The sequence below is a fragment of the Pogoniulus pusillus genome, chromosome Z, assembly GCF_015220805.1.
Source record: "Pogoniulus pusillus isolate bPogPus1 chromosome Z, bPogPus1.pri, whole genome shotgun sequence".
In the NCBI taxonomy this organism is placed as follows: Eukaryota; Metazoa; Chordata; class Aves; order Piciformes; family Lybiidae; genus Pogoniulus; species Pogoniulus pusillus.
In genome coordinates this window covers 110,111,215-110,137,652 of record NC_087309.1, presented here as the reverse complement: position 1 = coordinate 110,137,652, position 26,438 = coordinate 110,111,215, and the positions used below count along the sequence as shown (strand labels likewise).

The following is a 26,438-nucleotide window of genomic DNA, read 5'->3' as shown; positions in this document are numbered from 1 at the left end:
AACCCTGCAAGGATATTATCCTTCACATGCCAGTGAGCTTCCTCCCAGCAAGGACACTGCAAGTCCCGAGCTCTGACACTAAGACACGATGTTGTGTTAGACCAGTTCAGCCTGAGCTTTGGTAACTGAGCCAATCTATGCATCCAAGTGCCTACTTTAGCTTTGACAGGCTATGAGAGTTGGGGCACGACAGCCTGGGGAAGAGAAGGCTTTAGGGAGACCTTGGAGTAGCCTTCCAGGATCTGAAAGGTGCATACAGGAAGACTGGGGAGGGACGATTGACAAGGTCTTGTAATGACAGGATGAGGAGAAATGGGTTTGAACTGGCAGAGGGGAGATTGAAAGTGGATGTTAGGAAGAAGTTCTTTACATTGAGGGTGGTGAGACACTGGCACAGGTTGCCCAGGGAGGCTGTGGCGGCTCCCAGCATGGAGGTGTTGAAGGCCAGGTTGGATGAGGCCTTGAGTGACCTGTTCTAGTGGGAGGTGTCCCTGTCTATGGTAGAGGGTTGGAACTGGATGAGCTTTGGGGTCCCTTTCAACCTAAACCATTCTATGATTCCATGATTCTGTACTGGGTTAAGAACTGGCTGGATAGCCAGACCCAGAGAGTGGTGGTGAATAGTGCCACATCACTAGTGGTATCCCTGAGAGATCAGTAGTGGGTCCAGTCCTGTTTGATATCTTTACTGATGACCTGGATGAGTGGATTGAGTCCAGCGTGAATAGGTTTGCAGATGACACCAAGTTGGGAGTAAATGTGGATCTGCTTGAAGACAGGAGGGCTTTGCAGAGGGACCTGGACAGGCAGGACAGATGGGCACAGTCCACTGCCAGAAGTTTTAACAAGGCCAATTGCCAGGTTTTGCACTTTGGCCACAACAACACTACAGGCTGGGGAGAGAGTGCCTGGAGAGCAGCCAGGCAGAGAAGTACCTAGGGAGGACTGGTTGGCAGCTGAACATGAGCCAGCAGTGTGCCCAGGTGGCCCAGAAGGCCAATGGCATCCTGGCCTGCATCAGCAAGTGTGGCCAGCAAGACCAGGAAAGCCCTTCTGTCCTGTACTCAGCACTGGTTAGGACACACCTTGAGTCCAGTGTCCAGTTGTTGTCCTCCCCTCAATTCAAGTATGTTGAGGTGCTTGAACATGTCCAGAGAAGGGCATCAAGGTTGGTGAGGAGGCTGGAGCACAGCCCTGTGAGGAGAGGCTGAGGGAGCTGAGGGTGTGCAGGCTGGAGAAGAGGAGGGTCAGGGCAAACCTTACTGCTCTTTACAGCTAACTGAAGGGAGGCTGTAGGCAGGTAGGATTGGTCTCTGCTTCCAGGCAACCAGGGACAGAACAAAACTACACAGCCTCAAGCTGTGCCAGGGCAGGTTCTGGCTGTGTGTTAGGAAGTTCTTTCTTCACAGAAAGAGTGATTGGCATTGGAATGGGCTACCCAGGGAGGTGGTGGAGTCCCCATCCCTAGAGGTGCCTCAAAGGAAGCTGGATGAGGCACTTAGTGTGATGGTTTAGTGAATTAGAAGGTGTTAGGTGACAGGTTGGAGTCAAGGATCTCAAAGGCCTTTTCCAACATAGTTAACTCTGTGTGATTCTGTGAAATGTCTTACAGTTGTGCTCCCTTCGAGTGTTATTTCTATGAAATGATGGAACTTGCACCAATGAAGCTATCTTCCATTCCTTCTGAAGAGGCTTCACTTCCCAAGATGAAGCTGCTGACACAAAAGGTTTGAGCAGTTTGCAAAACATGACTGGATCTTGGTTTTCTACATGGTTCATTAAAAAAAACTGGTTTTATTTGGCAGCAGAAGAGATGGTAACAAATGCAGCATACACACAACTAGAAAATCTGAAATGCTCATTCCAAAGGTTTCCTCTAGCATTCATTGAAATTGAAAAGTTGTTGCACAGCCTCAAAAGCTTTTGCTTGAAGAGCAGGTGGGCAACATCACCCTGCAGCTGCAGATGGATTGTCCTATTTGGATTTATGGCCAGCAAGAGTAATACCTACAGAGGTACTAAGCATCTGCTACTCCAACTTAGCACTGTGCACATCTGGGCTGCAGCAAGAGCAGTGTGGCCAGCAGGGCAAGGGAGGGGATTCTGACCCTTTGCTCTGCTCTCCTGAGACCCCACCTGGAGTCCTGTGTGCAGTTCTGGAGCCCCCAGCACAAGAAGGACATGGAACTGTTGGAGCCAGTCAGAGGAGGCCACCAAGATGCTCAGAGGGCTGCAGCAGCTCTGTTGTGCCGACAGGTTATAAGAGTTGGGCCTCTGCAGCCTGGAGAAGAGAAGGCTTCAAGGCAACCTTGCAGTGGCCTTCCAGGATCTGAGGGGGCTACAGGAGGGCTGGGGAGGGACTACTGACAAGGTCTTGTAATGCCAGGATGAGGAGGAATGGGTTTGAACTGGCAGAGGAGAGATTGAAACTGGATGTTAGGAAGAAGTTCTTTGCAGTGAGGGTGGTGAGACACTGGCACAGGTTACACAGGGAGGCTGTGGCTGCTCCTTGCCTGGAGGTGTTCAAGGCCAGGCTGGACGAGGCCTTGAGTAATCTGTTCTAGTGGGAGGTGTCCCTGCCCATGGCAGGTGGTTGGAACTGGATGATCTTTGAGGTCACTTCCAACCTAAATACATCTAAGATTTTATGATTCTGTGATCAATTAAGTAGGTTCCAATAGTCCCTTTCTGCTCTGTGCAAGTTTCTAGGGGCAACAAATTGGCAGATTGGGATGAGTAGTCCTTATTCTGACCCGAGTGAGGCAAGAAATACTTTGTCTGAATTCTGCAGCAAGATGAGTTTTCTAAGGCTTTCAGCATAAGCACACAAAATAACCAGGGGTAAGGAGAGAGGAAGGCAACAAAGCTGAAAGGCCTAGAGAATAAATCTTATGAGGAGTGATGGAGGGAGCTGGGGATGGTTAGCCTGAGAAAGAGGAGGCTGAGGGGAGGCCTCATTGTTGTCTACCTGAAGGGAAGTTGTGGAGAGGCTGCTGCTGGTCTCTTTTCACAGGTAACTGGAGACAGAGCAAGGGAGAATGGCTTCAAGCTAAGACTGGGTAAGTTTAGATCAAACATTGTGGAAGACTTTTTCATGGAAAGGGTGGTCAAGGACTGGAATGAGCTGCCCAGGGAGGTGGTGGAGTCACCCACCCTGGATGTGTTTAAGTATCGTTTACATGTGATGCTTAAGTGAATCTTGTAGAGTAGGGTTCCAGGTTGGACTTGGTGACCTTGAGGGGCTTTGCCAACCTGGGTGTTTCTCTGTGTGTGATTCATAAACACTGACATACATGTTTCATTTCTGTTCTGCACAAGTGAGGTCTTTTGAGGTAGTTCAGCTCTCTTCCACTGTGGAAACTTCTTGATTTTTTTTGTTCTCTCTTTTTTATTTTGTTGCCTTTGACTGAGATCTAAATGTTTCATCAAACATGCAGCCTTTGTTATGTTGGCCATGTGGCTGATGTCAGCAGAGAGAGCAGTGGGGGCTATGTTTATGTGACAGAGTTGCTTCTCTTATAGAAAACACTCCAGCTGTTTTCACTGGCAACGTTTCCCTCTATAAGCAACTGAAAGGCAGAGTTCAAACTGTGCCAGTTGAGAAAAGGGGAGAGAGAGCAAACACCCCTGCAACTTAATGGAACTTTGCTGTTACATAAAGTATTTTGCAGCTGCAAGGACAGTCAGAGGTGTTCTGTAGCCCATGATCTGGATCCATCACACCCTTATAGCTCAGCAAAGCACAGACCACCAAAGTGTTCTTTGCTAATTTCATAACTGTTAGACAGTGGCAGCCTTGTTACACACAAGAGTGTGCTCTCCTGTAATACAAAACCACAGAAGGCTCTTTTTCCTGGCCACCTAAAGCTAAGTCTGAGGTCAGTTACAATCTGAGAGGGGTGGCATGCTGGGGAAAGATGTTACCTGTAAGGGATGTAGAAGGCCAAGCTAGGTGACAGCAACGGGGAGAAAGAGGGACTTTCAGGGTTAGAGCCTCCACCACCAAGAGAGGCTGACAGCCACTGCACAAACAAGTGGCTTGGGCAAAGCAGAAAAGGCAGAGAAGTCTGGAAGCTAGAGCTTCCTGTGTGTCTTCTTCCACTTTGAGGGTGAGCTGATGCACTTTCCTCTGCCAGTGCTCTGGCTTACAAGTAACAGCTACTAATGCAGAGAAAGCAAGGTGAAAAACCCTCTGTGATGGGGTGAAAAGATTCATACATCTATGGCAAATGCTCTGAAATAATCCACTACACCAAGTGTGACTAACCAGCAGGGAAGCAGGGATCCTTCACTTCACTCTCTGGAAGCATCTGGCTGCTGTTGTGCTTTTCCACCAAACCACGTCAAGCTTGTTCTCAGGTTCTCCTTGTGCCTTTGCTGCCATCTTCCCTCACACAGTGAAACTAGAGTCCAGCTCCTGCTGCATTTTGTGACCTCTGCAAATCTTTGGTTGTCCTGGAGATTAGCGCAGGGTAAAATTGAGAATAAATATTCATTCATATAATTCCTAGCTACCAAGCTGAATCCCAGTCTTACAGCAGCCTCTTGAAATTGTGCCAGTTGGGTTGTCAGCTGTGACTGTTTGATAATGCTGCCTTTTTGAGCTCTGAAGAGTTAATAGGAGCAGCTTCTTTTTCATCAAACTTGCTTCATCAGGTCCTTTTGATACTCCCTCCTCAGCTTGGGAGGAGTTTATTTTTCTGGGGTCTTCCTATTTGCTGAGACCACTCAAGTCACCAAGCCAGGCACCACTCTTCAGAGTTACTTTTCAACATACTCCACAGGAAGAGAAGACAGTCCTGCCTTCCCCCAGTAGTCAACAGCACGTACTCTGTAAAAGCCGGAGACTGAGCTTCCTGCAAATGAACAGGTCAGAAATGGTCACTGATTAGGGTTGGCACCTGTGATTTTTGGGGAACGGGGACAAGCACTACTCCTATAAATCTAGGTGTGTGGAATGGGCTGGGGAAAGAGGTGAAATCAGTTCTGCACCCTATGTAAGTGTGTTTCTGCCTGCCAGTCTGAAAACCACTGATAACCCCTCACGGTGAAGCACTGGTTCTTTGCTGCACCAAGGGCATCCTCTCTCCCCATCAGGATTTTCAAATACAGCAGACACCTTGTAAGAAGCCTGTGACATATTCTGCAACCAATTTCCTTTTTCTCTTACTTGCCTTTCTGCCTGCATTGTTCCTGTGGAACAGATTACGTGGGGACAGGATCAACAAAGACACAGAACAAGAAGCATGCAGCCCGACTGAAAACCTCTTGTTCAACTCAGGAAGCAGCCATCACTTGCTCCAAAGGTATGTAAGGTATTGTTGTGTGTCTCTGCTGGTTTTCCTTCTTGATCTAGGTCAAAGAACACAGATGCCACTAGCAGAGTCTTTAACCTCACAAGCAGTATAAATGTTTTTCTTTCCTCTCATCTATTTACTCAATTTTTATGTATGCTTTAGGGTTTTTTTTGTCCTAAAAAGAATGGTAGCAGTAATGAGTGAGAAGGAAGTACTGAGCAATAAAGGCTGCTCAAATGTGAGATTCTTTTTCAAGCAGTCTTTTCTGTTTTCTTTCTCTGAAATGAGCAATTAAATCTGGTAGGTTCTCCATATATGCAGCACTAGATGATAACAAAACCTAATTCCAGAGGTTCACCTCAGCCATAACGTACAGACTTTGCTTGCCTATTTAGCCTTTACATAGCAGTAATAGGTCTGAACTGTTATTATCACAGAATCACAGAATTAATCAGGTTGGAAAAGATCTTTGAGGTCATCAAGTCCAACCTATCACCTAACACCTTCTAATTAACTAAACCACAGCACTAAGTGCTTCATCCAGCCTCCTTTTAAACACTTCCAGGGATGGGGACTTCACCACCTCTCTGTGCAGTCCATTCCAATGAACCACTTTTGATATGAAGCCTTTCTCAGGTTAAGACAAGATCATCTTTCTGGCAAAATCCTCTCTGAACTGCTCTTTATTGCTCTCACTCAGAGGCAGTGTCTCTCTCTGTGTCTCACACAGGTCTGATAAGTGCAGACTGGTAATACTTGTTGCACAGTCGTGTTGTGGATAAGACCACATTTGGTTAAAAAAAAACCCAAACTAGACCAAAATAAAAACCAACAATAAAACTCTGAGAAAACATGATTAGCTTCTGTCAGTGTTTTTCACCTGGGAATGTTTCTATTACATCTATGCTCTACTTGTGGAGAACTGACCACAAGCTCCAGGAGAAGCTTGACCTATTGACAAAGATGAAATTTGCTGCTCTGTAATGTGAAACACCTAAAACTTTGCACCTCAGGGACCTTGACAGGCTTGCATCTGGGTGACAATGGTTTCTGTAATGAGGAACTTTACTCAGGGCATTGCTGCTAAAAATGTCCTTGTGACCATTTGCCAATTGGTGCTTGTCCTTGAGAACAAGGACTTAGTCAATGTGATACTGTGTACAGTTCTGGAGCCCCCAAAACAAGAAGGACATGGAACTGTTTGAGTCAGTCAGAGGAGGCCACCAAGATGCTCAGAGGGCTGCAGCAGCTCTGCTATGAGGACAGGCTATGAGAGCTGGGGCTCTGCAGCCTGAAGAAGAGAAGGCTTTGAGGATAACTTGGAGTGGCCTTCCAGGATCTGAAGGGAGCATACAGGAGGGCTGGAGAGGGACTATTTACAACGTCCTGTAATGACAGGATGAGGAGGAATGGGTTTAAATTGGGAGAGGAGAAATTTAAACTGTATGTTAGAAAGAAGTTGTTTGCAGTGAGGGTGGTGAGACACTGGCACAGGTTGCCCAGGGAGGCTGTGGTTGCTCCATACATGGAGGTTTTCAAGTCTAAGATGGATGAGGCCTTGAGTGACCTATGGTAGGGTGTTGGAACTAGACGACCTTTGCAGTCCCTTCCAACCTCAACCATTCTATGATTCTGTGAATGTGGTCCTAAACCAAGGGATATGCTTGCACTTGTGATAAAAGTGTTTGTCACTAACAAGCTATGCAGCTTCAGTTGTTACCACATGCTCCTGAGTGGCACTACTCACTTAATAGATGAAATGATAGTGGATATTTTTGCCTTACCTGGACTGTAGACCCAGAGAGTGAATACAGTGTCTTTAGCATTTATCCGCTGGTATGTTTTTCCATCTGGTGAGAACTCCACTTCAAATGTCTTTATACACCTAGGAAATAAGAATGGATGGCTCAGTACATGGAACTGATAATGTGGTGAGCAAGCAAACTCTTATCTCAGGGCCATTTCAACAAAGAAGGCAAAACCAGGACACATTCTATGATTCATTCCTAGCAAACATGGGATGGTTCAAACTGTCAGGCAGAACAACAGCACCAAGAGGCCACTGAACAACACCCAAACCAAGCTGCTGTATCACAAGCACCTAAGCATCTTTTACTCCCAAAGCAGGTTTATTAAGGCTGAAAAGTCTAGGGAGACTATCTTAAAAATGAGCTAAATCAGTGCTTCCTGAGAGAGTCTAAATGTAAACTAGACTACCTCCGAGAGTTCACCTCCAGAGGATTTCCAGTCTGGTATGGCTTGCATGGGCAAGGAACTGGAAGCTTCTTTTCCAATTCACATGCCCTAAAGGGGTGGACAAGATCCCACCTGGGCACCTTCTACTAATGTAACTTTCATCATGAACCCTCTTGTTTTCTGTAATGCAGGGAAGTCCCTATAAAATGCCACTGGATGCTGGTGAGAAACAGGTAGACTCCCTTGCTCAGATAGCAAGTTAGTCGAGGTTGTTTTCCATAGTTGCTGCATGTGGATCTTACAGTTCATTTTGTCACACCAGTGTGCTGTAGCATCTCTCAAAGAGCAAGCAGTCATGAATTTGTGAACTCCCCTTCTGTCTCAGGTAGGTCTCTTCTCCCAGGCACCCAGTGACAGAACAGGAGGACACAGCCTGAAGCTGCACCAGGGCAGGTTCAGGCTGGATGTTAGGAGGAAGTTCTTCACAGCAAGAGTGATTGGCATTGGAGTGGGCTGCTCAGGGAGGTGGTGGAGTCCCCATCTCTGGAGGTATTTAAAAGGAGGCTGGATGAGGCACTTAGTGCCACAGTTTAGTTAATTATAATGTGACAGGTTGGACTCATTCTTGAAGGTCTTTTCCCACTTGGTTAATTCTGTGGTCTATGATTCACAGCACTTTGAGAATGGTTTAATGTCCACGGTGGTCTTGGGTTGCTGATTGGACTCGATGATCTTAGAGGTCTTTCCAGACCAAGACAATTTTATGAACCTATAAATCTATGTAGGACTTGTGGCAATTTCAGGAGCAACGTGCTGGTAAGTCAGTTATATTCACCTTATTCTAAAAGCTACTCACTTTGTATTTACACTGCTGTCATCCCACAGCACGATGACCTGCCCCTTTGTGAGAGGCATCAAACGAACACCGGTCACCTGCCCAAAAATATATGGCCATGTCAGAAAAATAGACAAACCAATCAGCCAGGTCAGATTCCCATGCCCATGTTTTCTTACTAACTATTTGCTTTGATTTTTTTGTTTGTTTTCACTGAGACCAGGATCAAAACCAAAATTCCTGGCTCTATGGCTTTGCAGTCTACATCTCCATCCTATCAGCCTTGCAGAGGACACCTTCATAGCTCTGGGCACCACTATGAACATGGGTGGCACTGAATAAGCAGACACAAATGTCTACCCTGACAGTCATGATTCCATTTTTATTTTAGCTATCAGTTATTATCTGAAGAGTTGTTATCATGCCTGATAGGCCATGGTGGGATTTTAAAGAAGACACTGCATTTTCCAGCACTGCATTATTATTTTCCCATCAAGGATAAAGTTGCTTTTATGTCAGTCACTTGCTGAGGAATACTCTATCTTGAATTATGTCTTGGAGAGTCTTGTCATGAAATGAGAAAAGAACTCTTCATTTACTAAGTCTAACTTAACAAATAATAGGGTAGAATGCTAGTCCAGCTCTTCTCAGTGAGAATTAAATAGGAAGCAGTCTACAATTTGGTCATGGCTAGGTACTTCATCCAGACTGGACACTGGTACTTACAATCTTCACAGAATAGAGAACATAACACATACTTGATCAGGAACAGATCTTGGCCTTGCACAGATGTGGATAAGAAAGACTGCAGGAATGGGAAAGTCTTGCTTCAGTGTTAAGACACCACCTTCAGGAAGTGGGAATGGCCCTGTTGTCACTGGGTCCTATGAAATCAAAGAGAAGTGTTGTGAGTTATCTTTCACCACAGCACCTCAAGGCTAACTGTCACATTGGTGCAAAGAGATTCTATATTAACTTTGGGCCTGTAAATTTCCAATGGAGTTCACAGGATCACATGACGTTAGGGCTAGGAAAGGACTCAAAGAGATCATCAAGTCCAACTCCTCTGCCACAGCAGGACCATACAATCCACCTCAAGTAACACAGGAACACATCCAGACAGGTCTTGAAAGGCTCCAGAGAAGGAGACTCTACAACCTCTCAGGGCAGCCTGTGCCAGTGCTCTGTGACCCTTACAGTCAAGAAGTTCCCCCTTGTGTTGAGCTGGAACCTCCTGTGCCGCAGCTTCCATCCATTGCTCCTTGTCTTATCACAGGGAGCAAGTGAGAAGAGTTGGTGCTGATAAGTGGCTTAGAGTCCTCAAAGTTCTTCAAGCTAGTAGGCTTTTCTGTCTCAACTGTATTCCACCTTTTCAGGAAACAGAGGCTTTGTCTGTCACACAAACTAGGCTGATGACAAATGCCCCTTAGGCAAAATCTGTCAGTAACCTCCCAGAGATACCTTTCAGGTTTGAGGTCCTTATGAAAACCACATCACTCTTTCTTAGCTAGGGCTTCTCAGTGTGCAGTGATAGCTATTGCTAGCTACAACAGCCACTCAGATGGTCTCTGAGGATGGAGTTTCATCAGATGGTCAAGAGTATCTAACACCTTGTTGCTGCCTGCTGAAGGAAGATCTGACGGCTCCTATAGTATCCCAGAGGACTTAGCAACAGTGTGTTAGAGTGACTGGGAAGAGAAAACATAGTACTGTATGACAAAATCAGAAGACCTTGTCTGTGGGTCCTGAAGGAGATACAAGTGTCCTCCTTTATTTTAAGCTGTGAGTCTGAACCTGTGTGGAAACTATAGAAAAGGAAGCTAAAGTGACAGGTAGTTGGCATATTCTCACATACCCTAAGTAATCTGGACATGGCATTTCCTTAGAAGGAAGTAGTCCTTGGAGAGGACTAATGCCTCCTCTTGGGGTGAATTTGGAATGAGTGAAACTCTAGGCCTTCCTATGAGTGCTCAAGAGATCACAGGATCACAGTATCTTAGGGGCTGGAAGAGACCTCCATACATCACCCAGTCCAGCCCCAAGATGACAAGTGTCTTCTGAACTCTCACTGAGTAGTTTGCACCTTGTTTGCTGTTACTAAAAGAAGTTAATTTCAAGTCTTTAGTGCAGCAATCTGGCTCTTCTGTAATATACACAAGGCTGTGGGACTTCATTGGTGTGACAAAACAGAAAAGGTCTCAAAGTTCATTGGAGTTTCAAATACAAAGTGGAACTTTGCTCTGGAGTCTCCTTCTCTGGAGACTTTCAAGGCCTGTCTAGATGTGTTCCTGTGTGACCTGCGCTAGATTTTATGGTCCTGCTCTGGCAGGGGAGTTGGACTCAATGAGCTGTGGAAGTCCCTCCCAACTCCTAATATCCTGTGATCCTGTGACTGTGCCTTGTTAGTTAAGGGTAAGCCAACAGCAAAGAAGCTGGTAATTACATTTAGTCTCTTGTAAATGCAAAGGTATCTGCTGTGTATCAGCTACAATTCTCTGTGACTGCAGGTACATTTGCATATGTATTCAAGTTGTGTATGACCCTGGGTTAAAGAAATTTTGACTGCCTGAGCTAATTTCTTTTCTCTTTAGCTGCATTTATCAATTCACAAACACTGTACCCACAGAACACCTCAAGCAAACACATGGTCATACCTCAGCATCCCTTATTTGCTGGAACTGTTCTGGGGAAGGAAAGTCAGGGCTTCCTATCTTTCTCCACGTCTGGTAAGGATTGGTTTGGTTGTTATCCAGGTAATAAGTCACATACACCATCTCTTTAGGAGCAGAAATGAAAGAAAGTAAATTCTACTTGGATTTAAAGACTAACAAGAATAAATTTAGCAGAGGGTGTTCAGTCAAGACTACCTTCCCAAAAGCCATTTCAGAATGGTGATACCTGGCTTCCACTCAAAAGTCAGGAGTTTGTATTTCAAGCAGAACTGAAATCCTCTCATTTTTTGCCCGGGAGCTACACATATTTGTTGGACAACTGCATCAGCTGTGTAATCATGTGGTCACGTTAGCTGTTTCCAAGTCATTAGTAAGGGAATTCTTGCCTGGCAACATCCAGGCAAAGACAATGAGATTAATAGTTTCACAGAAAGGTAGCACTTGCAGCTGCCATTAAAGCCAAAGACAAAGTGCAGGCACTCTAGAAAGGGATCTTTCCTAGAGGAGCACCATCATACCTTAGAAAAACTGGAAATGCCCAAAAGATGAGAAAGAAAGTTAGTAAATGAAACTCATTCCTGCAACAAAAGGCAAGTCAGCAGAAGTGTTTCAGTGTATGCTGATCACAGGATGTTAGGGGTTGGAAGGGAACTCCATGGATCATCAAGTCCAACCTGACTGCCAGAGCAGGACCACAGAATCCAGCTTAGGTCACACAGGAACACATCCAGACAGGCAATGCAAGTCTTCAGAGAAGGAGACTCCACAACCTCTCTGGGTAGCCTGTGCCAGTGCTCTGGGACCCTTATAGGATGTTGACCTGGAACCTCATGTGCTGTAGTTCATACACATTGCCCCTTGTCCTAGCACAGGGCACAACTGAGAAGAGTTTACCCCTTCCCTCTTGATCCCCAGCCCACAGATATTCATAAGAATTGATTAGATCCCTTCTAAGTCTTCTCTTCACCAGACCACACAGCCCCAGGTCCCTCAGCCTCTCCTCACAGGGCAGGGCTCCAGCCCCTTCAGCATCTTCATAGCCCTCCCTTGGACTCTCTCCAGCAGATCCCTGTCCCTCCTGAACTGGGGAGCCCAAACCTGAGGGCAACATTGCAGGTGAGGTCTCAGCAGGGCAGATTAGAGGGGGAGGAGAACATCCCTGGATCTGCTGGACACACTGCTCTGAATGCCCCCCAGGACCCCATTGGCTTTCTGGGCCATCAGGGCACACTGCAGTCCCACGGAGAGCTTCTTGTCCACCAGCACTCCCAGGTCCTTCTCCACAAGACAGCTCTCCAGCAGATCACCTCCCAGCTTGCACTGACGCAGTTTATTATTCCTCCCCTAGTGCAGGCCTCTGCATTTATCCTTGTTGAACCTCTTTAGGTTCCTCTCTGCCCAGCTCTGTCTGTCCAAGTCTCGCTCTATGGCCTCACAGCTTCCAGGTGTCCTAAAGATTCATTATGTAAGCTGCCTGCAGGATGTTTGTTTACCTCTGAGTTTGGGGAAGTGGGTGGCGTTCACTATGACAGTGCTGATGTTGGACAAAGTCCTGTTATCATCACTTGAGTACATCAGTAGAGTAGCTTGCCAACTGTCTGAGGGCTGCCTTTCATTTGGGGTGTGCACAGATGCCAGAACACCAACTGTGCTGTTTAGAGTGCTTTCACCTTCACTGTTGTTCACTTCAGCAAAAATCTGCTTTTCCCCTGAAAAAAAGGGTGAGAAGTCTGTAAGCATCCCTGTCAGTCAGTCTTTTATCAGCATCCAATACAAGAAGGATCAAAACTTGGAGATCTATAGGGTGAGCTATGTCTTATTTTGCCAGGTGTAGCACCCAGCCTGTCCTATTTTACAACAGCAGAACATGCACATACCACAGCAGTTTTTATGCTCAGTAGCTATGCTGGCTGAGGCTAATTGGAATCATTTAATGAGAGAAATTAGATCATTGGCTGTGAAAAGAACATAATAGTGGTGTCTGTATCACCCATTTGTTCTGCTGTGACACATAAAACCAAGAACACACACAAAGGTAAGGTCTCTGTTTGTGGCTGCCTGCTTGCTGTGTCAACTCCTCTGCCTGGATCCGTGCAGCTTAGGAGGAAGTTCTTCACAGAGAGAGTGATTGGCATTGGAATGGGCTGCCCAGGGAGGTGGTGGAGGCACCGTCCCTGGAGGTGTTGAAGAAAAGCCTGGATGAGGCACTTAGTGCCATGGTCTAGTTGACTGGCTAAGGCTGGGGGATAGGTTGGACTGGATGATCTTGGAGGTCTCTTCCAACCTGGTTGATTCTATGATTCTATGATTCTTCTTCCAGCACCTCTTGCTGACCTTTCCCAGCTCACCCTGCATGTAAAGCAGAATTCTAAGATAAGGAAGGATAAGGGAGGAGAGGGTGGAAAGAAGGTGGGAAGTTGGTTTGAAAAGTCCTCTTGGGAGGCTTTGCTGGTCAGAAGGGGCTTTGTACCTTTGTATTACCTTTAACATGTATGTTACTGTATAAACTTGTAAGTATCTGTATATATATATATGTGTGTGTATATGCTTGTAAATTGCTAAGCTATAAATACAGCTTCATTCCTTCACTTCCAGCCAACTGAGCTAGTCTGGGTGAATTTCTAGCTGTGGTCGGGGGCAGGTAACTCCCAAACCTGCACAGCAGCTCAGCTGGTGACATCTAAGCCTCTAACACTGAATTAAGATCTTACTTTAGCACACTCCATGGGCCTGTCAACTGTGACAATTTCTTAAAGACATTTGCAACCTGATGCAATGGTTCAAGAAGGGACATGGTGGAGAGGCTGCTGCTGGTCTCTTCTCACAGGTAGCTGCAGACAGAATAAGGGGGAATGGCCACAAGCTGAGACTGAGTAGGTTTAGATTGGACATTAGGAAAAAGCTTTTCATGGGGAGAGTGATCAGGGACTGGAATGAGCTGACCAGGGACATGGTGGAGTCACCCACCCTGGATGTGTTTACAGGTCGTTTGGATGCGGTGCTTAGGGTTATGGTTTAGGGTGAATCTTGTTGAGTAGAGTTATAGGCTGGACTTGGTGATCCTAAGAAGCTTTGCCAACCTGGATATTTCTGTGATGCTGTGATGAGCAAAGTATCAGTTAACAAAACAAAACAAAAAGCCAGAACAACAAAAAAAAAAAAAAAAAAAAGAAAGCAAAAAATAAAAGGAGTGGTTGGCATATAAAAGCTGTAACAAAGCAGTACATCAAATCAAGTGGGTAACACACTGTCAACAACATCTCCTGAGCTACTAATTTCTCAGAGGAAAAGAGGTTTCATTTTCCTAACATCACTGGCAGGTAGGAGAAATCCTGCTTTTAACAGTAGTGAAATGGCTGGAACAATCTCTCTCAGGCAGGAAGCTTCTAAGCAGAAGAGGTTACTGATGTGCTTTCCCATCAGTGATTACTATACCTAGCAGTGCCAGCAAGCCCATGACTGTCAGCACCGGCTTCCGCACCATCTGGACGTGAGGTGGCCTTGTATTGTTCATCTGAAAACGTGCTGTCAGAGTCCGCTGCGTGAAGTAATGAGGGTGATAGCTCAAGAAGGCATTGTCATTGCTCAGCAGGGTGTAGTTGATGGTGTTGTTAGCTTTGGCAAGGAGCAGGTTCTGATGTTGCGCGATTACCTGCAAAGTCACAGAGGAGACGGAACTTCACCCTGGAGGAAATCCAGCTGTCATAGTGTTTCTGTGTGAGAGTGCTACAGAGGGAGATTATTTCACTTTACTCTTTTTCTAAGGAAAAAAGGGTTAGTAAAATCACAGTGCTTTCTCTGAATTGGAGATGAAAATACAGAAAGATGGTATTTAAAAATGTGCACACTTTGAAGGTTTGGTTGTGTTTCCTGTCCCCCCACACTTTGGAAATCACCCAGACTAGACTCAGCCAGCTCTGGAAATACGAATGAAGCCCTACAAGGAGAGGCTGAGGGAGCTGGGATTGTTTAGCCTGGAGAAGAGGAGGCTCAGGGGTGACCTTACTGCTGTCTACTACTACCTGAGGGGTGGTTGTAGCCAGGAGGAGGTTGCTCTCTTCTCTCAGGTGGCCAGCACCAGAACAAGAGGACACAGCCTCAAGCTGCACCAGGGGAAATTTAGGCTTGAGGTGAGGAGAAAGTTCTTCACTGAGAAAGTCACTGGACACTGGAATGGGCTGCCTGGGGAGGTGGTGGAGTCACCATCCCTGGAGCTGTTCAAGGCAGGACTGGACGTGGCACTTGGTGCCATGGTCTAGCCTTGAGCTCTGTGGTAAAGGGTGGGACTTGATGATCTATGAGGCCTCTTCCAACCTTGGTGATACTGTGATACTGTGATAAAATATACATAGTTCTCTCTGTCAGGAGAACTATGATGCAGAGGCCACCACAGAAACGTGGTGAGATGTCTCACACCACTGGAGTGCCACAAACAATGGCTGCAAACCCTTCTGAAGGGACAGGCATGGAAGGAGAGGCAGTGGGGTGGTGCTGTATGTCAGGGAGTGTTTTAATTGTCTTAGTGTTAATGATGGCGAAAACAGAGTTGAGTGTTTATGGCTGAGAATCAGGGGAAGACCAACAAAGCAGATATCCTGGTGGGAGTCTCTTACAGAGTAGCCAACCAGCATGAATATGCTGCCTCGCAGAAGTCTGACGATGGCTGGCCCTTGCTCTTGTGGGGGACTTCAGCTCCCCTGATGTCTGCTGGCAATACAACACAACAGAGAGGGAACAGTCACAGAGGTGCCTAGAGTGTGTGGAGGAAGACTTCCTGACACAGAAGTGAGGCCAACTAGGGAAGGCAGCTCGCTGAAGCTGCTGTTTGCCAACAGAGAAGAACTTGTGGGTGATGGAATGATTGAGGTTGTCTTGGGCACAGCAATCAGCTGTTGGAGAAGTAAGGAGGGGGATCAGCAAAACTGGCTCCTGAGACTTGAAGTGGGCAGGCTTTGGTCTGTTTCAGAGAGTGGTGGGCACAGTTCCTTGGGAGGCAGACCTGAGGGGGCAGGAAGTCTGGGAAGGTTGGACACTGTTCAAGAGGGCACTCTAAAAAGGTACAGGAACAGGCCATCCACATGTGCCAAATGGCAATTTAGAGGTTTGATTGCTGCCTAGGGAAAAAAAAGAGAGTATATGGTGATTGGAATAAGGGGCAGGCCACTCAGGACTACAAGATTGTCACGAGGATATGCAGGAAGAAAATTAGAAGAGCAAAAGCCCAACTTTAAATTACTTTGGCTTGAGCTGTTACGAACAGAAAGACATTCTACAAACATATTAGCAACAAAAGGAGGACTACAGAGAATCTCTGTCCATTGCTGGATGGAGTGGGGAACACAGTGTTCAAGGATAAGGAAAAGGTTAATGTACTTAGTATCTTCTTTTCCTCAGCCTTTAGTAGTTAAGACCTGTTGTTGGTTGGATACTTAGCTCCCTGAGCTGGAAGACAAGGATAGGGAACAGAAAGAAGCCCTCATAACCCAGATTGAGATGGTTAATGACCTGCAGCACCACTTGGACATAGAGAAGTCTGTGGGGCTGGATTGAGTAATTCTACTTTTGCAACTGCATTAAGCCACCAGGAGACCCTATTGTGACAAGACTGTCAATGAACTGAGTTACCTTTACAACCATAGCTGCATAGGTCACATCAGCTCGCCACAGCTGTGGAAGGGACCACCCAACCATTGGATCTGCTTCATCATTGTATACAGCCACAGAAGTAAAATTTGGAAACAGCTTCTGAATTTGTTCAACCGCTTCTACTTCTTGTTGCAAGATGTAGAGAGAGCTCCCACCTCCCTGCAACAATATTTCACATCTGCTTAATGGAAGTGAACAAACAGTAGTTAACACACAGGCATAACATACAGACAAAATGGTTCCTGGAGTCCCTGAGGAACTGTGGGCCAGACACTATCTGTATTTTATCTAATCCATTACAGCACACACTGTTGCATGAGGTCCCCCTAGAATACAGAATGGAAAAGAGGTAGAAGAGTTGTTTCCTCCTAGGAGTAAGGCAAAGGCAAATTTGCTTTGAATTAAAGTCTTGCAACTGAACATCTTGAAAGTTTTATGAGAAGAAGTAGCTGTGTCTTCTGCTAATGGCTAGACACTCATCTCATAAAAGCAGAATAAAATGCAACTTGCACTGAACTGACTAAAAAATAGCCTTAAACTGAAGTGCTGGACTGACCTTCTTATGGAGAGAGATGTAGTCCAGCCTTACACCAGTCTCCCCTGTGAAGAAATTAGTTCCATTGTAGCAGTGACACAGAAGACTCCAGCATATGGGTGACTTGGGTAATGGGTGGAAGGAATCCCCAGGCCCTCCAAATTTCAGTAGAGGACTGGCTGCTCTTAATCCTTCTGAGCAAGCATCGTAATAGTTGAGAAACCCTGAAGTCCAAGCAGATGGAGGTATTAACAAAGATGATTAATAGAATCATGATCTAAAATCACAGGGAGATGTTGTGACATTATTATTGCATTTAGTGGCAGGACTTCACAAACTGGTACTACTCCTTACTATGCAATGACAGCATAAGAAAACATCAAGACCACTGCTGCACTCAACTCACAAGTGTCTTTCAAAGGCCTTGCAATGACAGGTTCCCAATGCAGGCACCTGTCAATGAAGAGTTTTCCTCTTACTTCACCTGTCATCACCTTACCTCCAGTAATTTTCCTTTATATGCAGCTAATGAACTGCATCTTCTTAGTGCAACTCTGCTTCTATTTTCCCTTTGTACCAATGTCCAAGAAGGGAATATAGTGTAGTCAGTACCATCACCTTAGCAACAAATCTCTTATTTCTTCTATCTATTTACTTCTTTGCCAGCTTCCCTCCTTTCTCCACTGTCACACTGTCTCTACCCACCCCACACACTTGTCTTACTTTACTATACTGTTAAGTGCTCCAAAACATGCTTACCTTTCACAGTCATAGACACGTTGTCAAAGTCATGGTGGTCTGGTTCATTCCATGTTTCAAAATTCCATTGAGCAACATGTTCCAATCCATACCTATCTGTTGTAGAAGATGCCTCATTTATTTATCAGTTAGCTGTATATTCAGATAATCATAGAATCAACCAGGTTGGAAGAGACCTCCAAGATCATCCAGTCCAACCTAGCACCCAGCCTTAGCCAGTCAACTAGACCATGGCACTAGTGCTTCATCCAGTCTTTTCTTGAACACCTTCAGGGACAGTGCCTCCACCACCTCCCTGGGCAGCCCATTCCAATGGCAAATCACTCTCTCTGTGAAGAACTTCCTCTGATCCAGACAATCCTTTGGTTGTACCTAACAGCATCCTGAGTGCAAATACACTATGACACAGCATAAACATTGCCTATCTTTAATAATGAGAAAAACATGATTTTGGTAGCTCTAAAATGATGAAGTGAAGCAACATTTGACAAACAGGAGAGATTAGAGAGAGGTGATATGAATTACAGCCTTACAGATATGCTTAATTCAGGTTGAGGTTTCTGACTTATTAGAGATAGCTGAAGATGGCAAAGAGTCATAGAATCATAGAATCAACCAGGTTGCAAGAGACCTCCAAGATCATCCAGTCCAACCTATCCCTCAGCCCTAGCCTGTCAACTAGACCATGACACTAAGAATAGTTTAGGTTGGAAGGGACCTCAAAGATCATCCATAAGCAGGGACACCTCCCACTAGACTCATCCAACCTGGCCTTGAACGCATCCAGCAAGGGAGCAGCCACAACCTCCCTGGGCAACCTGTGCCAGTGTTTCACCACCCTCACTGTAAAGAACTTCCTAACATCTCAGGTTATCATGTCCTAGAGCAAGCTGGTGGTTTGCAACCATAACCACATAAAGAATTTAAAAGTCAGTCCTCAGAGGTAGACAGTTGTGCTACCCAGAACACTAATAGTCAGGAAGTTTGCCATGCATCAGGGTTAAAAAAGGGGCCATTAACCCACTCACTCTTCTGGCACAAGTTTTTTTTCCCCATTCTTTGCTGAAATACAGTGTCTTAAAATTGATCACAATGCACAGAACTTTTTGAGGTAGTTATAAAGGATCCCAATAGAACAAACAACAAAGTTTTTGTTTGGTTGGTTGGGTTGCTTTTTTTAACTTACCTATGTATCTGCTGGCCAGAACTGCAATGAAGTTTCTCCATTTTACTACCTGCTCTTTATCTTCAAAATCTAAAAAATATCCTGATGGATTTCCCATCAATTCAAATCCTAAAAGAAAAGAAGTAAAAGGCACAGGAGATTGGTGATCTTTTTAGTCTCTGTGTGTGAATGCCACCTCCTTTTGATCTATGAAAGGGTTATTGAAACAAACTTGTCAGTGAAGAAGCACCACTAAATTGTCTTTCTTTGCTGTTTCTGCATGTCTCCATCAGGAATATTTCAGATTTGAGGTTGCTCATGTTTGCTATTAATCAGTGACTGCAGTCACGAGTAATTACCACCATAAACTCGGGGCTCAGAGGGAACTTTAAACAGAGGGTGTTTGCAGAAATTCAAGGGAAGCTCTGCCTTGAGAGTCTACATCTCTGGCCCTTTTAGGTGCATGTTAAAGGGCACAAAGCTTTCTCCTCTTCAATAAGTCTGATTTCCCAATTCACACCTCTCAAACTGTTGTTGAAAGCATGTAAAAAACGTTTCTCTTGTCTTAATTGCCATAATAGTGTTTTACTCACACTGTTTACATGGACATGAGTAAAGGCAAGCAGGAAAATAATGAATTTTTAACATCAGCTTTGGCAAAGCTCTCTATGAGTTTTCTGATGACTGCACAACATAAACAAACAGATGTACCACATTGTGGAAGCAGGTAGTTGCCCTTACCTGGAATTAGCTTATTTTCCCACAGGTGATCCATAAGGTTATCCAAAGCAGTAAAATTGTAGTGAAGTTTTCCATTCATCAGTCTGAAAAATACAGATAATACAAAGTACAGACGTAAGCATTGTATCAGAGGTGGCACCTGATTGCAGATAGTGGGTCAGGTAGCTGCCTTCGTTTGGCTCTCAAAATTTACACATAACTAGGGCTCTTGGAATTGTGCATGTACTTCCTTCCTCTGAAGTTACAGTGAGTCATGCTCCTTGTCCAATCCATGCTCTTTTCCCATTCCAGCATGTGATGGTTTGGGTGTTCCCTGTCCCCCCCCCCCCACACTTTAGAAATCCCCCCAGACTAGACTCAGCCAGCTCTGGAAATATGAATGAAGTTTATATTTACAGCTAGCACAATATACAAGCAGATATTTACAGTATATGCAGTTATGGACAGAAATACACAAGGTAAAAGGTAATACAGAAACACAACTCCCCTCCCAGAAACCTGAGTCCCCAGGAGGGGCTCTCAACCACCCCTGCACCTTCCACCTGCCCCTCTCAACCTTACCCCAGTCCTAAGGAAGAATAGAAGTTTGGCCAAGAGGTTAAGAAGCAAAGGTGAGTGGAAGGTGCGTTAGAGAGATGCAGCTCAGCCAGCAGCCCAAGCCAGAGTGAGAGAAAATGGCAAGAGTGTTATCTAATGTTTTCATTTCTTCTTCAGCAAGACTGTGAGCGAAGTAGACATCACCATTGTTTTCCTTTCACAGCTTATGATCTAGTTCTTCTCACCAAAACATTCTAGCTAGCTTCAAACTAGCACACAGCACCAGCAATGGAGGTAATTTCCAGGGGAAATTTAGGCTTGAGATGAGGAGAAAGTTCTTCACTGAGAGAGTCATTGGACACTGGAATGGGCTGCCCGGGGAGGTGGTGGAGTCACCGTCCCTGGAGCTGTTCAAGGCAGGGTTGGACGTGGCACTTGGTGCCATGGTCTAGCCTTGAGCTCTGTGGTAAAGGGTTGGACTTGATGATCTATGAGGTCTCTTCCAACCTTAGTGATACTGTGATACTGTGACAATATCATTAACCTGGTTGCTGGATTTTGAGTTTTTAACTGGATATTAATATTTCCAACTCTTTGCTGAAGTGAAATTTACTTTGCCCTTTTTTTTCCTCCCATTTCCACTTGATTACCTCTTGCTAGGCCAGCTGTCTCCACCTTGTCTTATAGGCAATCTTTCTTGATGTTCTCTTAATGTGCAATATAGAATCATGGAATCATAGAACAGCTTAGGCTGGAAGAGACCTTGGAGATCATCTAATCCAATCTCCCTGCCACGGGCAAGGATTCTTCTCAACTAGACTACATATACAATAAAGCTCTTTTAGCAGCACTTATCATGGCTTTAGGGTCCAGCAGACAAACAACTTTGTATCTTTGAAAGAAAGCTGAATTTATGCACACAATGTCTGTATTTTTTACTTCATTGGTAACATTTGTTGACGATTTCTCCTGTGCTCCCAGGATATCTCAGGCTACCATCTCTTTACCCAGCTTTGGATACCTGTGTTCAAAGAACTTAGGAGTAGCAGCATCTACTGCAATTTATCTATGACACATGTGCCTTTGCAGTTTATCTGTGACACATGTGCCTTTGCAATTTATCTGTGACACAGGCTGGGGTCAGAGTGGCTAGAGCAGCCAAACTGGAGAGGCTGAGGGAGCTCGGGTTGTTTAGCCTGGAGAAGAGGAGGCTCAGGGGTGACCTTATTGCTGTCTACAGCTACCTGAAGGGTGGTTGTGGCCAGGAGGAGGTTGCTCTCTTCTCTCAGGTGGCCAGCACCAGAACAAGAGGACACAGCCTCAGGCTGCACCAGGGGAAATTTAGGCTGGAGGTGAGGAGAAAGTTCTTCACTGAGAGAGTCATTGGACACTGGAATGGGCTGCCTCGGGAGGTGGTGGAGTCGCCGTCCCTGGAGCTGTTCAAGGCAGGATTGGACGTGGCACTTGGTGCCATGGTCTAGCCTTGAGCTCTGTGGTAAAGGGTTGGACTTGATGATCTATGAGGTCTCTCCCAACCTTGGTGATACTGTGATACTGTGACACATGTGCCTTTGCAATTTATCTGTGACACGTTTGAAGACATGCTTTAAATTCCTGAAAGGCTTTTCTTGCTGGTATCATCTGAAAATAAATGCAATATAATATGTGGGTCAGTGTATGAGTTTCATTAGCTTCTGAGCTCGTGGCCCCACTTAACTGAAACGTGACAGGGTGGGAGGAATTCTGCCAGTATGACGTGCCAAATGAGAATTAAACAACAACTTCTGTTGATGATATTCTGGTAGGGTGACTTACTGCCATTTGGCCCAAGCCACAGCCTTGGCCTGGTGCCCAAATTCTGACCTCAGTAAGCCCCGAGCAAAAGGCTTTGTGAGCACCCTTGAGATAAGTCCAGACCTGGTTATGCAGGAGGATTGACTGGAGTCTTGCCAGCACCTCTCAAAGTTGAATTCTCTAGCCTTGCCAGAGCACTACACCTAATTTCTCTGCTGCAGTGCAGCCTGAGTCCTGCCTCTGCTGTCTTGCCTGCTCTCTCCTAGGCATCTATCTTCTGCTGGGGTGGAAAGCTGTACAAGTAAGTTTCAGAAGCAGCAACAGAACAAGGGCACACAGTCTCAAGTTGTGCCGGGGGAAGTATAGGCTGGATGTTAGGAGGAAGTTGTTGCCAGAGAGAGTGATTGGCATTGGAATGGGCTGCCCAGGGAGGTGGTGGAGGCACTGTCTCTGGGGGTGTTCAAGCAAAGCCTGGATGAAGCACTTAGTGCCATGGTCTGGTTGACTGGCTAGGGCTGGGTGCTAGGTTGGACTGGATGATCTTGGAGTTCTCTTCCAATCTGGTTGATTCCATGATTCTATGTTCTAGGTATGGTGAAAGAAGGAGAGGTTGCAGTTCCTGTGACTGATCAGTGCCAGCAAGGCATGCAGGGCACACAAGACAAAAACTGAGAATGAGGCTGCCAGCAGATCTCTCAAATCAATGCTAGGTTCTGTGCTGACATTCACAACTTGATTCCTTCTGTGCCTTCCTGTGTGTTCTGAGCCTCTTACATTGAGGCCCTTCCTATGTGTATTCATAGAACCCATAGAATGTACTTTCTTGCCAAGGGAAGGTTTCAGAACCGAATCTGTAACAGCAATCCTGAAGTTCTCAGGAAACTGAGAAAGGCTGACAAAATTGCCTAGAGAACAAGGAAGGGGATTGTGCAACCTGAAAAGGACAAAGTGCCATCAGCATCTTGGACTATGATCTAGAAGAAGAAAACAAGACAGGCAAAACAAATGTCATGCAAGCCATACCCGCTGTACTAGCTCCACCTGTAACATCATCAGGCACAGAGTCTTAGCCCCAGTATGGTCACACTCTTTTACCAAAGACCTGAAGGTGGGTTTTACCACTGTGACAGTACTTTTCCTGTCTGCAGTCACTGCCACTGTCAAATGGAGCAGGTGTGAAAGCAGTAAATAGCAGAAAGGTACTTATTTAGCATTCACCAGAGCATTTTAGAAGCTACTGCTGAACTAAAGAATGGCCATCTCTAACTAGAGGTTCTTTCAGTCTGAGACAGAGGGTGAACAAAAAAAAAAAAGAGTCTGGCAGTCCTATTCCAAAGTTCAAAGATAAATATTTGGTTGTGAGAGGTACCTCTGCTCCCTCACATCCATTAACTATTTTGAGCTGTACCCTGTGTTCTATTGAAATATTTGCTTACATGCACAGTTACAGTCAGTGAGCATAAGAACGATTAACTCCACTGTCTTGTGAAAACTCAGTGACAGCATTTAGGCAATAGCAAAGAAATTAGTGTCTGCCCAGCCCCAGTCTGCACAGTACTGTGTGAAAATACATGGGTAAATGAGGCCTGTGTCTGATGCATGTACCCTTAGGATCCCAGCACATGCACATTTTTACTCATGTATCAATTAAGTGAAATACTTAAAACAAAATGTCACTGCTAAGCCATGGCTGAAGTGATGGTACATGAGATCTGTGCTATGTATGTAGGTGTGGCAGCACTTCTTGGGCTGCTCTGCTGGAAAGCAGCTCTGTGCAGAAAGATATTGGGAGTTCTGGTGAGCAGCAAGTCCTGCATGGGCCAGCAATGTGCCCTTGTGGCCAAGACAGCCAATGGCATCTTGGGGGGCAGTAAGAAAAGGGTGTCCAGCAGGGCTAGGGAAGTTCTTCTCCCTCTCTACTCTGCCCTAGTGAGACCACACGTGAAATACTGTGTCAAATTTTGAGCTCCCCAGTTCAGGAGAGGCAGGGATCTGCTGGAAAGAGTCCAGCAGAGAGGTACAAGGATGACTGGGGGACCTGAGCATTTCCGCTACAGAGACTGAGAGCCCTGGGGCTGTTTATTCTGGAGAAGAGAAGGCTGAGAGGAGATCTGATCAACGCATACAAATATCTGAGGGGAGGAGGTCAAGTGCCTGGGTGGTCTGCAACATTTCACTCTGATATGGGCCAACAACTGGCTGGAGGGCCAGGCCTAGAGAGTGGTGGTGAATGGTGCCACATCCAGTTGGCAGCTATCACTAGTGGTGTGCCCCAAGGATCAGTGCTGGGCCCAGTCCTGTTCAATATCTTTACTGATAATGTGGACCAGGGGATTGAGTCCAGCATCAGTAAGTTTGCAGATGACACCAAGCTAGGAGCAGGTGTGGATCTGTTGGAAGGTAGGACAGCCCTGCAGAGGGACCTGGACAGGCTGGATGGGTGGGCAGAGGCCAATGGGATGAGATTTAACAAGGCCAAGTGCAGGATTCTGCACTTTGGCCACAACAGCCCCAAGCAGTGCTACAGGCTGGGGACAGAGTGTCTGGAGAGCAGCCAGGAAGAAAGGCACCTGTGGGTACTGGCAGATAGTAGCTGAAGATGAGGCAGCAGTGTGCCCAGGTGGCCAAGAGAGCCAATGGCATCCTGGCCTGCATCAGGAACAGTGTGGCCAGTAGGACAAGGGAGGTTATTCTGCCCCTGTACTCAGCACTGCTCAGGCCACACCTTGAGTGCTGTGTCCAGTTCTGGGCCACTCAATTCAAGAGAGATGTTAAGGTGCTGGAAGGTGTCCAGAGAAGGGCAATGAAGCTGGTGAGAGGCCTGGAGCACAGCCCTGTGAGGAGAGGCTAAGGGAGCTGGGGGTGTGCAGCCTGGAGAAGAGGAGGCTCAGGGGTGACCTCATTGCTGCCTACAACTACCTGAAGGGATGTTGCAGCCAAGTGAGGTTGGTCTCTTCTCCCAAGCAACCAGCAACAGAACAAGGGGACACAGTCTCAAGTTGTGTTGGGGGAGGTCTAGGCTGGATGTTAGGAGGAAGTTCTTCACAGAGAGAGTGATTTCCCATTGGAATGGGCTGCCCAGGGAGGTGATGGAGGCACCGTCCCTGGGGGTCTTCAAGAAAAGCCTGGATGAGGCACTTAGTGCCATGGTCTAGTTGACTGGCAAGGGCTGGGTGCTAGGTTGGACTGGATGATCTTGGAGGTCTCTTCCAACCTGTTTGATTCTATGATTCTTTGAGTAAGTCAAGGAGCAACAACTACACACTGGAACAGAGAAGGGTTTACTTAACCATGAGGAGAAACTTCTTTAGAGTGAGGGTGACAAAGCCCTGAAGCAGGCTGCCCAGAGAGGCTGTGGAGTCTCCTTCTCTGAAGTCTTTCAAACCCTGCCTGGATGCATTCCTGAGTGAACTATCCTGGGTGATCCTGCCTTGGCAGGAGGTTTTGGACTGGATGATCTCTGGAGGTCCCTTCCAATGTCCTAAGGTTCTGTGATTCTGTGATTCTGATGTCCTTATGCCATCTGTCACATCACAAGAAGGACTGGGCAATATGCTCCCATGAATAAAATGTTTACTTGACTGATAGGATTGCTGCTTTCTGAGGTCATCACCTTATCCTTATTCATACTACTCTTCCTGACATGAAACTGATAGTTTTTCTTTTTATATAACCCTAGAATTTTGGTTGCGTGGTTGCATGCTGGCAGCCATGCTGATTGCTGAGCAGGAAGCACAGCAGAAACCCCATGACAAATATTGTGCATGGGGAAGATTGTCAGCTGTCAAGCTGTCATGAGGAGTTCTACGCTATCAGGACAGTGAAACCAGATCAAAATTGCTACAGGCATGTGACAAAGTAAATTCCTGACTCAAGATCACAGAATCGCAGTACCTTAGAGGTTGGAAGAGACCTCCAGAGGTCACTGAGTCCAGCCCCTCTGCCCTCCTCCTCTAACCTAGAAGAGCTCAGTGTTTAAAACCAAGATGTTGACTCCAAGATAGAGGAACAAACACTGACCAGATTCTCCATAAGGAACTGTCTTCAGAAGTAACTGACTTATTTCTTTAAGCCAGGAGAGCAGATTGCTGAAGTGACAGTGAAGCACATAAGCTGTGAGCACAGCATTGTCAAGATGAAGGTCAAAAGCTCTGGATAGAAAATGTTAGCAACTTTATCTTTTCCAAGAGCATAACTTTTTGCCTTCCTAGTCCCTGTTAAAACACAAAAGGATCCTTCCTTCTTGATTTTTACTTTTGCA

At 45.9% G+C, this 26,438-nt stretch overlaps 2 protein-coding genes across 2 annotated transcripts in view; one reads left to right on the top strand and one right to left on the bottom strand.

Annotated features, from left to right (window-relative positions):
- Positions 1-1,509: 1,509 nt before the first annotated feature.
- The window catches only part of IDUA (alpha-L-iduronidase), a 65,801-nt gene continuing 40,872 nt past the window's right edge, over positions 1,510-26,438 (bottom strand). The window contains exons 3-14 of the mRNA XM_064176828.1: positions 19,847-19,929; positions 19,127-19,234; positions 17,941-18,036; positions 17,203-17,405; positions 16,626-16,805; positions 14,436-14,652; positions 12,494-12,709; positions 10,983-11,104; positions 9,087-9,212; positions 8,350-8,426; positions 7,082-7,182; positions 1,510-4,856 (exon numbers count right to left, since the gene is read on the bottom strand). Coding sequence (XP_064032898.1) covers positions 4,762-4,856; positions 7,082-7,182; positions 8,350-8,426; positions 9,087-9,212; positions 10,983-11,104; positions 12,494-12,709; positions 14,436-14,652; positions 16,626-16,805; positions 17,203-17,405; positions 17,941-18,036; positions 19,127-19,234; positions 19,847-19,925 — 1,620 coding nt within the window. The 5' untranslated portion in view covers positions 19,926-19,929 and the 3' untranslated portion in view covers positions 1,510-4,761. The remainder of the gene's footprint in view (positions 4,857-7,081; positions 7,183-8,349; positions 8,427-9,086; positions 9,213-10,982; positions 11,105-12,493; positions 12,710-14,435; positions 14,653-16,625; positions 16,806-17,202; positions 17,406-17,940; positions 18,037-19,126; positions 19,235-19,846; positions 19,930-26,438) is intronic.
- SLC26A1 (solute carrier family 26 member 1) overlaps positions 4,758-26,438 on the top strand; it is a 50,692-nt gene continuing 29,011 nt past the window's right edge. The window contains exons 1-2 of the mRNA XM_064176826.1: positions 4,758-4,870; positions 5,205-5,306. The gene's annotated coding sequence lies outside the window, so the exon portion shown is untranslated. The remainder of the gene's footprint in view (positions 4,871-5,204; positions 5,307-26,438) is intronic.